Below are 11,017 nucleotides of genomic sequence, written 5' to 3'. Positions count from 1 at the left end.
ATGCTTTTACAAGTGATGCGTCAAATTCTTAGAGTCATAACAACCTTGTCGGCCTTGACCTTTTCATGACTATGCGGCAACGTTTGCGCTTAGTGATAAACGTTATTCAAAACATTAGCCTAGCTAAGGAATTATACAAAGAAGCACCTCCTCATGTCTCACACTCAAGTGTGGAAACAGTAAAGTGTCCAGACTAAGACAAGTTGGCAATGCTAATAGATTTTGCAACCACTTGGCGCTAATCTCTTCACTTAGTGTTAATAGATTTTTCTACTACTAAAAGCTAATCTTTTAACTTCAAGTGATACTTCAATGCACACTATTAAAGTGCGTGAAATTTTGCTCCATCCACTCCCAACAGTTGGATAGAGAGCAAAACACTGCTCATACTGTCTACTCGTCTTACACTTAATGACTAACTCATTTAAGCTCGCATTTCTTGGATAACGTGACTCTTGAATGATATTTCATCCAATGATGCAACATCATTACAAGTCAAATTACAAAGGCAATCTGCGCAGCTCAATAGTCAAGATCATATAGAGATCTATTGAGGGCTTAATAATTTCATAACTCCAAAACTTGTCAACCAAAACTACGTTGCATGCCGCTAACCATAGCGCACACATTAGTTTTTATTGTGCCAAACAAGGCAACAAAACCACGGCGACTTTGAGTCATGTTTCCTTACTTTGGCTCAATTAAGGTCTGACCTAAAGTCTCCAAGACTTTTTCTCATCTAAAGAATAGGATTACATTGTTCACATTTGAACATCTCTACTAATTCTAAGTCAACCAATTAACTTGCATAAGCTAAGTCAATTTAGAGAGAAATTCGCATTGGGATTAATTTGATTAGCATAATATAATTTTGCCACAAAAATCTAAATTAAATAGTGACAATATTACACAAGTCGCAAGATCGAAAATCCGCTATGCTCGTAATCATCTCTTGTGTCACAGGTGACAATTATCCAAAATTTAATTTAATTTATGCGCAAAATATTGGTTTTCGGGAGTTAATCTACAAAGATTTCTCTGAACCGAATAACCTCCCACTAACTATGGCATGTCTAAAAGCATGATAAAAAATTTTAATTCCATACAATAGCATCATAATGTAGATTCACAACCAACTCATGCTATGTCACAATTAATAATGGAATTTAAACAAATAACAATTAATCATGCTATTCTAATTACAACATACTAGAAACTCTAGGAAAAAAACAACAATATGCTGTATTTAATATTCAAATTATGCCATAACAGAAAGTATGTCACTTCTGAAAATTTCTAGAATTTTCTGGTATTTTCTGGAATTTTAAATAACTAATAAACACACATAAAATTAGAAATAAATATTCCCGAATCTAGTAAAATGCAATAACCATACCAGTAAATAGTAAACTACAACAATAGTCTACAATAAAAAATTCAGCCCCAGAAACTTAATCATGCAACACCAGATGCATTTTAAAGCAGAAATAATGAATTATTATTATTTTCATAAAATTTTGAAAATTTTACAGAAGATAAAAAATTTAATTCTGAGTCTAATGGTACCAACCATGCTTAAAACAAAGCTATAACGAATTAATTATGACCATTTAATGCGATTCAGAATTTAAAACAAAACAAACAACGCCTTTGTACCAGCAGCCAAGCCAGCCAAGCCGCGGAGGAAAAATGGCGCGGCTCAACGTGCGGCTCAGCACACGACGCGAGGTGGCTCAATGCGGAGCGACGCATGGCGCGCGCGCGGCTGCGCACGTGGCGCGGCTTGAAGCGGTGCGGTTTAACGCGTGGGTGTGGAAGGGCGCGGACAGCGTGCGCGTGGCAGCGCGTGAAAGCGCGCCTAGCGAGTGGCACCGCATGGCCGCCACTGACGGCGTCACCAGGCGCGTGCAGCTCACACGCCGCTTTCTAGGGTGTTTTCTGGTTCAATTTTGGTACTGTCGGACTCTATTTTTCAAAATAAAAACATTTATGGTCTTAAAAATGGCATTTAATGAACATAAAAATGATGTATTTTTTACACTCTCAAGCTAATGAGAGTGGAAGTGCAGAAACCATGCACTTCATCTTCCTCATTCATTAATTTTCATGCATCTGATGTGTATATATTTATATAAAATTATACACCTATTTTAATTCATAAAAAAAATACGAAAATACCCATATTGGCTCTGATACCAATGTAAATCATAGTATTATAACGCAGCTGAAAAAACATTTAGATCATACCTTTAGGTGATAGAACCTTGCGGGTAAATCACATGCTTCCAGAATCTGAACAATGAACCCAGCAGTGGAGTGATACTACAAAATGAGTATTATCCACACAAGTCATAATGCAAAATGGCTTGATCGCTGTTTAATGAGAGAGAGTCAGAGAGAGAGTCTAGGAAAAAAAGGTTATGGGTAAAAACCACATAACGTATCTGATATACGTATCTGATATATCAATATATTATTTAAAATATATAATCAGATATATAACCACCAATATCTATCTATCCATCTATCCATATCTATTGATATGATAGATATAGATATCCTGAATGGTTATCTAAATAAGTTTTGAATTAAAATTCAAACTTACATGGACAAGGTTCAAAAGGTTCAGGTTCAAAAGGTTCAAAAGGTTCAAAGGGTCATGCCACATGGCAGCCCAATTTCTAGCAAATATGATATATAAATTATATCTATATGTTGTACAAATTATGCAATTTAAATAAAATAAATAAATTCATGATTTATTAAATTAAATAATAGAATATCAAATAAATCCATATTTGATAAATTACATTCTAGAGCATGAAACATGAAAGATGATTAATAGAAATACATATTTAATCGAAATATTGAATATAAGGAATCAAACCAAATTATGTATGATACCCAGTGTCCTTAAAACAAATTAGCTACCTTATCGTGGGTGTTGGAGGAACATCAACTTCTATCTCACAGGATAAGATGGTTTAGGCTGGCTAACGCAGAAGTACCTTATATTAATTTTGACAAACCGATAATGACAGCACTCTCTTACACAAAAAGAATATATCATAGATAGAGACTGACTAGACTAAAATAGGAGAACAAAAAATCTGTACCAAACCAAGGAAGATGGGCCTCCTTTTATACATAATGAAGGAGAGAGGAGGAACCTCCAGCCATGTAGTGGAGGCCAGCAACCAATGCCTATGAAGGTTGGCAACCAATGCTCATTACTCTTGCAAAAATGCTAGAGTAATGGACCAAAACTGACGGGACAATATTATGAGATATATATTATGTATACACAAGTGTGTAATGGACCAAAACTGATGGGACAATAATATGAGATATATATTCTATATACATAAGTGTGTATATCTGCAGCAGAATGGCCCAAAAAGTTTAGGTTGGTGTACCTCCAATCTAGTCCAGCCCAGTCCGAACCTAACCCATTCCGGCAAGCCTCAAGCCTCAAGCCCAAGATCTACGATCCACGGACCCGGCCTAGTTCAAGCGGCGCGTGTATGGCAATTTTGCCATAACTAACTTAGAACATAGTCTTGGGCCAACCCTCAAGCCCAAACCCAAGATCCATGAACCTAGACCCGACCCGGTTCGGGCAGCACGCGAGTAACAATTTTTCCATAACCAACTTGGACCATAGTCTGGGCTCAAACCTATCCTTGAAACATCCATAACTCCATTCCTTCGGAAATTTTGGATATCTCGAAGGGCTCATGCCCTACTCATAATCTTCAGGTTTAAATATCCATCAAAATTTTCCTCTACAATCAATGTGTGATTGATAGCTATACACAATTCCCAATACCTCATTTATGAGGTCAACTTTATCAGACAATTTCTCATTCAATTCTTAATGATTTTTGGTCATTCTTTTTGTGGTTTAAAGACCTTGTTAAAGAAGAATCTAAACTCATTTAATCCTACATCAACCAATAGTTGAGACCTATTTTAATTTCACATTAAAGCCACTAAAAAATCATTTTTTCCAACATTATACACATAAAAAAATTCAAATATCATAGAAGTAATTTCTAATAGGATGAAAAAGTTTTTTTTGGTGTAAAATAAAAAGAGAATACAAGATGAGATAAGAATGAGATATGTATTTTTTATACTAGAGGTCATTTTATGTATAAAATGATATATATATTTTTAAAATGCCATGACAAATCATATTTTTCACAAAAACATATGGGGCCATAACTCCCTATAGTCTTCTCATAGTTCCGTCTCTGATTGCATGAGTTCTATCTGTCTCAATTTGTTCCCACATTTTTTAAATTAGTGAAGGTATATTTTTTTTGTCAGCCATTAAATTGGAAAGAGTAATGTTGTACAAATAAAAAAATTTATATAATAATGATGTGACTTATTATGGACCTTTCATTTTAAAACAAAACACTATTGAAGATTAATTTATTTACAATAATAATATTATCACATCATTCTTATCATGTTTTCTTTGTATGAATTTGTATGAATTTTATGAATAAGTAGAAATTTTCAATTGGGGATTGCCTTCTTCACCAAAAAATAGTAGAAAGACTGTCTATCTATTATCCTTACTATGAACTTGATTTTTGTTAATGGCAAGAGATGCACAATTTTATCACTAAATCTAAAATGTAAATATTATTAATACAAGAACTTGGATAACATAAATAAAGCACCAAAATGTTAGCATTAATAAGATGATTGATAATAAATGGATAGAGTTTTTAAAAAAAAAAGAATCTTCCAGCCAGAAATAAAAAATAAATAGTAACAATAATGTGTCGATAGCTCCTCTCATCAATTATTTTTAGAATATTTTAAAGTACACAGAATTTGACTATAGAACCGGATCGCATCTCATATGCAAGAGAGTCATATCTGAATCTGTAATTAATTTTTGTGTATGTAGAAGAATGGTTATTATGTGCTCCCTCTATGATACTACCAGCGCTTATAGAGGCGAATCTCTCGATCGTTGAGTGATTGCCGTGGTCTTGCATTTTGCTCTGCATACTGTGAAATGAAATCAAACATGAAATATATGTCAATGCCTTCATTAATTTTGAACTATTGATTTGTTAACAACAATTACTTATTACATTCTATATATAGCTTCTTCTTCTTCTTCATTTTTTTTTTTTTTAAACAATAATGAAATAGTTATTTACAAAGTTTAATTAGATATTTAGAAAAATAATGTCTAAGTTAAAATACACAATTATTTCAAAATTATAAACAAGTGACATTAGTCAATAAAATTTAACTACTTACACATAAATCTGCACGTAATAGAAAGAGACGATTCACTCCCTCTTTACTATGTGCACATTTTTGTGTACATTTTTTTTATACAAAGTAACACAATTGTAGCTACTTACATCATGAACAGCTTCTCTGAGTAATTTCACTTGTTCCCTGGAAACAGTTCTCACCTAAAGAGAGTTTAAATTTATGTTAAAGATGTCATTTGAATTGGCTATGAGAGGGAAAAGAGCCAGATAAAAATAATGGCTTGATATGAACTTATTAAAATATAGTGAGAAGTTTTACCTTTTTATTAATGGTCCAAACAACACCTTCAGTACAAGGAGGAACAGTGAGCGAGCCCATGTATCTGTAATATCTTTTGCCACCCGTTTTGATATCTCTTGGATCAACCATCCCAAAGTGTCTCTCATCTTTCTGATCAATCATATCTGATATATTCCTCATCAACTGAAAATTAATGTTAACACTACCCATTAGATAAAAAACCAAAAACAAAAAAGAAAAAACAAAAAAACAAGTATTCAGAATTTTTGCCCACGTTTAAAAAATAATAATTTAATATATGGCTAGATTCATTGCAACTTGCAAGTATGACTAGTCTGGGGTTGGTTTTTTTTAATTATTTTTAAATTTTTTTAGAAGTTAAAAAATTTAATGTATTGAGAAAATTATTATAAACGTAATTTTTAAGAGTAAAAAAACTCAATGTGATATTTAATTTAATTTTTTTTATATATTAGATGACAAACGATTTGGTAACTTGACTTTTGCAGCAAAAGCTACGTTTTTTTTTATTTTTTATTTATTTCTTACTCCAAATTTTTAGTTAAAAACTTGATAAATTAAATAAATTACAATTATCAGATCAACTTAATTTTTTATGTGATTAAAATATATAAAGTATTCGACATAATGAAGAGTTCAGATTATTGAAACAGGACTCATGATAAGTCCCATTGGTCCAAATAATATCCTCAAAATTATCGAAACAGGACCCATGATAAGTCCCATTGATCCAAATAATACCCTCTAATCAAAGATCTAAATTGGCGTCGATCCTTCTCCATTAAAAACACAATTTTCACAACTCCACTCAGTTGTGATTGGTTTAGGAAAAAATAAAAATACATAATTAGTCCACATCATTTTAAAGTCATAAAAATTCCCAATTTTAAGGGTTCCAAATATTTTTGAGCTATACAATAAGGCTATTCAATAGTTTAAGAAACCTGAACAAATTTTCTAACAATGTCACCTAGAAGTTACTTTAGATCAAAAAAAGGACAAGGTTTGGTAAATACCATTATTGGCTTTTTTGTAAAATCTTTATTATTTGACTTTTTTTGTACAAGCTTTATTTATTTATTTCAAACTTGACGAATTTGTCAAAGATACAACAAAAACTATCAAATTCATATATTTAAAAAAAATGTCTATAGATTTGTGATCCCTATATTAATTTTGAATTGAATTCATATTATACCAGAATGAATATTGTATTACCGAGACACATTTGTGATTTTTTATTTTTTTAATTTGTAGCAATAGTGAAACTGATATACCTGAGTGAGAAAAGGATCGGGTCGACCAATCTTGTAGAAGACACCAATTACAGCAATCTTAGTCTCTCCGTTCTCTTGTGGGCTTTCATGAACCATGTGTAGTTCCATGGCATACCTATTATTATTATTCACAAACATTAATTGTACCCTTCCTTCCTTAGTTGATGATACATACTAAAATACTACTATAAGAGAGAGAGAGAGAGAGAGAGAGAGAGAGAGAGAGAGAGAGAGAGAGAGACCTTCTGCCATTGATGGAGTGCTCTGAAGGAGAGTGCCAGTGACCTTGATGGAGTTGGTACTCAGTGCCATTGATTTTAATTGATCCAGCTTCACCAAGAGTCCATTTAACCTACATATGGACATGAAATTTTGTATAAATTATATAATATAAATGAAAAGGTTGTGACCTCTTTGAGATTGAAAATCTCTCTAGTTTTCTCAATTTTCCTCAATTAACACATCAAATACTCATGTCATCCTATGATTAGCTCAAAATATAATTTATATAAATTAAATTAATTTTTAAATCTTCTTGATCATTACCAAAATTTATTAATATTGTTTCCTTAGAATTTCCTTATTCTAATTGGAACCATAATATATATGGTTACATATACCAAACTTCAAATATTTCTATAATTATATTTAAAGGTTCAAGAAGATATAACAATGGGGAGAGTGTTGCATGTTAGGTCCTCAATTTTTTATTTTTTTATTTTTTTAAAACATAATGACAACATAATTCTTTTAAGTATAGGGGAAAAAATAGAAATATAAAAAAATTATTTAGAGATTTTAGCTTAAAAAACAAGCGAATTGTGGAGATTAAACTATGAATATGATCCATATATTTTAAATGATGGATATTCATATTTAATATGAGTTGTTGCCGGGTTATTTTAGCCAATTTCTTTGTATATATCTTATTTATTTATTTATTTTAATTTTAATAAAATTTTTCATATTTGTTTCGTATAAATGAAATAAATACAAAATATAAAAAAAAAATCATTTTAATTGTTAGCTAAATCTAGCTCCAGCACAATAAGAGCACCAAGCTCCCTTCTATAGATAAAACAAAAGTGATGATAAATTTGGGCTTGGCATCTTTATAATAATGACGCAAGGGGAATCACAAGGAGTTTTAACTACAGTGTAAGGGGAATCGAAAGGAGTTTTTACTGTTAATATGAGGTAAATTACTTAAAAATTTTACCGATCATGTGGCTTTTTAAAAATCAAAGTATGTATGTGCATATTTTTTTTTAGTTTAAGTATTTTTTTAATCACTACAAGAAAAAAGACTTTTGGTGACCACCTATTTTTTTTTTGTCGCAAATAGTCCACTTTCTGCGACTAAAATCTAACTTTTGACGACCACAATTTTTTGGTCACAAAAAATCACCTTTTGGCGACCAAAAAAAAAGTTTGTCGCGGAAAGTATACCTATTGGCGACCAAAGGCTTTTTTGGTTGCGGAAGATCACCTTTTGGCGACCAAAAAAATGTTGGTCGCGGAAAGTATACCCTTTGGCGACCAAAGGCTTTTTTGGTCGCGGAAAGTATACTTTTTGGTGACCAAAAAAATGTTGGTCTCGGAAAGTGTACCCTTTGGCGACCAAAAAAAAAAGTTGGTCGCGGAAAGTATACCTATTGGCGACCAAGGGCTTTTTTGGTCGCGGAAGATTACCCTTTGGCAACCAAAGAAAAAAGCTGGCCGCAGAAAGTTATGGCGGGATAATTTTTTAAAAAAATGGATACTACTGTAATTACATGCTATTTTTCTGTTTAGGCATTAAAATTTTTATAAAATAATATATAACCCAATTTTTATGGGTTATATATTTTCTCTACCAAATATGAACAAGAAGCAAGTTATTGGCAGAGTGCATTGGGTGCATGGTGACTTCTTGGTCAGGAGTTCAAGTCTTAGGCAGCGCAAAAGAATTAATTTTTTTGGGTCAAGGCGCTGACTTTTGGCGACCAACTTACTTTGGTTGCTAAAAGTTTCCTATTGGCTAATATGAATTGGATTTTTCGCGACCAAAAAAGTTGGTCGCCAATGGTCACTTTTTTTGGTCGCTAAAAGTTCCCTTTTGGCTAATATGAATTGGACTTTCCGCGACCAAAAAAGTTGGTCGCGAATGGTCACTTTTAACGACCAATGGCTTTTTTGGTCGCAGAAAACTATCTGTCACGAGACTTTAGCGACCAACTCGCGACCAACGTATTTTGGTCGCAAAAAGGTTTTAGCGACCAAATATGGTACTTTTCGCGACCAAACATGTTCGTCACGGAAAGTGTTTTTTCTAGTAGTGAATGGAAGACCAGCCAATGGGGTACATTTTTTTTATATTGGAAAAAATAAACATAAAAAGGAATTGGAAGAGACGTGAAATTTTTGTAACTTTATGTCTATATAAATATGGAAATAGTAGAAGGAGTAATTGATTAAGAGTCATAAAATCTAAAATTAAGAGTCAAAATTGATTAAATTGAAAGTGTATTGACTAAAATGATATAACGAGTAATGACTATTAATGTTATTTGTATAAAATGAATATAATGATATTTCATCATCAAAATTTTTTTATTTTTACTTTTGGTTTAAATGGATGAAAAATTAGTGTATATTTAATTGCATTATTATTTGGATTGATTTGCATTTAATTTTGAAATAATTTAATTTGTTTAATTGATTTATAATTTAGCATTACATTGTCAATGTTTTATATAATTTTTAATCTTTTGTGTTTATTATACGCTACACAGTGATTTTTTTATTGTATTTTATTAAGTAAAAATTAATATGTCAAAAATATATATACATTAGTTGTGTATAGTACGAGTTTAATGCTAGTAAATATATATAAAGTGACTGCTAGCTAGTTATTGCATTGGTGGCATGGTTTCAAATGGTCGGGAAACGAATAAGCATTGAAAATTGGGTGATGCAATACCACTTTCTTGTGAATTTATCTGAAATTGGGATCTTTTGGCTCAACTCTATCCTAGTCTTGCCAATGGAGCAGAGCTCCATTCTTTCAATTGGGTCATTGCGATTACGGGTTGGATGTTTAATTATTCAGGCAGTAATAATAGTATCTTGTTTCAGAATCAGTGACTCACTTTTTCTGACTGACTTCTAATATCATTTGGAGAAAAAAATAAGTTTTATGGTAGTAGTATTAGATGTGAACCAGCCGTATTAATTGTCAATCGATTATGAATTGGTCTATTTGAATGCAAATTTCATTTCCATAATCTACGAGATTGTATTGGTTTAAAAAAAGAAAGAATATAAGAAAGTATTGAATTGGGCCGATATTTAAAACTATGATTGGGGTGGGGGCTAGTAATTTTTCCTCACCGCTATATCGTGGCCTCGGTTCTTCACTGTTACATTGGAAGTCTTGTAGTTCTTCACTAGTTCCTTTGATTTTCTGATTATTTTCACCCTCCGATTCGCCATGTCAATGGGAGACTGCATTTCTCCATGGTTACAAGCTGCCCATTCTTCCTTTATCTCTCCCCATCGCTCCGGACCCTTTACGCTTCCTTTGTAATAATCAAAATCTGTCTCATCCTCTACGCCATTCAATTCACACATTGAATACATCAAAACCAACAATACACATTGTTAAGGAACAAAAATCAAATGAATTGAAAACAAGCAAGCACATATATATATGTATTTGTTTGTATGTTTAGACCATTACCAACTTCTTGTGCTGTGACTGATGTTAACTGCCAGAGAAGAAGGAAAATGAGAAGAGATCCAAAAATGAAAATGGGATTGCTTTGTTGCTTCATGTTTTTGATGATAGATAAAGAAATGAAGGTTGAGAGGGTGTGAGAGACTCAGATTGTTTGATAAGAGATTGAAATATCAGAGGGCTCTCTTGTGAGTTTATATAACATTTCATGAAAGGGTCTTTATATATATATATATATATATATTATGTGGTGATGGAAAGGGGAGTTGACTACAAGGTTCTTAAATTCAACATGTTGTGTATGAACATAGGAATTTAAACCCAAGTGTGACGCAACATTTTTATTTATTTATTTATTTATGTAATTTATGACATTGGTATTTGAATAATATGAAAAGGAGACCGAGTACGCATTGGATTGTACATTAGATTGTACTTGAGTTGAGTTGAG

The 11,017-nt window shown here is 32.1% G+C and overlaps 1 protein-coding gene across 1 annotated transcript; it reads right to left on the bottom strand.

The window, feature by feature from the left end:
- Positions 1-4,701: 4,701 nt before the first annotated feature.
- LOC114274365 (carbonic anhydrase Nec1) lies at positions 4,702-10,776 on the bottom strand. The gene is made up of 7 exons (XM_028216271.2): positions 10,570-10,776; positions 10,221-10,438; positions 7,091-7,200; positions 6,849-6,963; positions 5,569-5,733; positions 5,397-5,450; positions 4,702-5,031 (listed from the first exon to the last, which is right to left on the bottom strand). Exons 1-7 carry the CDS (start codon positions 10,661-10,663, stop codon positions 4,960-4,962), a joined length of 828 nt encoding a protein of 275 aa, XP_028072072.2. The 5' UTR covers positions 10,664-10,776; the 3' UTR covers positions 4,702-4,959.
- Between the last annotated feature and the right edge of the window lie 241 nt (positions 10,777-11,017).

This window comes from Camellia sinensis, chromosome 10 (genome assembly GCF_055761805.1).
Source record: "Camellia sinensis isolate YWXY chromosome 10, ASM5576180v1, whole genome shotgun sequence".
Classification (NCBI taxonomy): domain Eukaryota; kingdom Viridiplantae; phylum Streptophyta; class Magnoliopsida; order Ericales; family Theaceae; genus Camellia; species Camellia sinensis.
The sequence above is the reverse complement of the archived record's forward strand: the minus strand, read 5'-3'. Positions and strand labels throughout refer to the sequence as shown.

Excerpts from the sequence above, each read along its gene's own strand:
- LOC114274365 (XM_028216271.2), bottom strand. The coding sequence starts at position 10,663 with ATGAAGCAACAAAGCAATCCCATTTTCATTTTTGGATCTCTTCTCATT. Across the intron at positions 7,201-10,220 it reads ACCGAGGCCACGATATAGCG|GTTAAATGGACTCTTGGTGA; the intron begins GTGAGGAAAAAT and ends GTCCATATGTAG. Across the intron at positions 5,032-5,396 it reads TCAGAGAAGCTGTTCATGAT|TATGCAGAGCAAAATGCAAG; the intron begins GTAAGTAGCTAC and ends TTCATTTCACAG.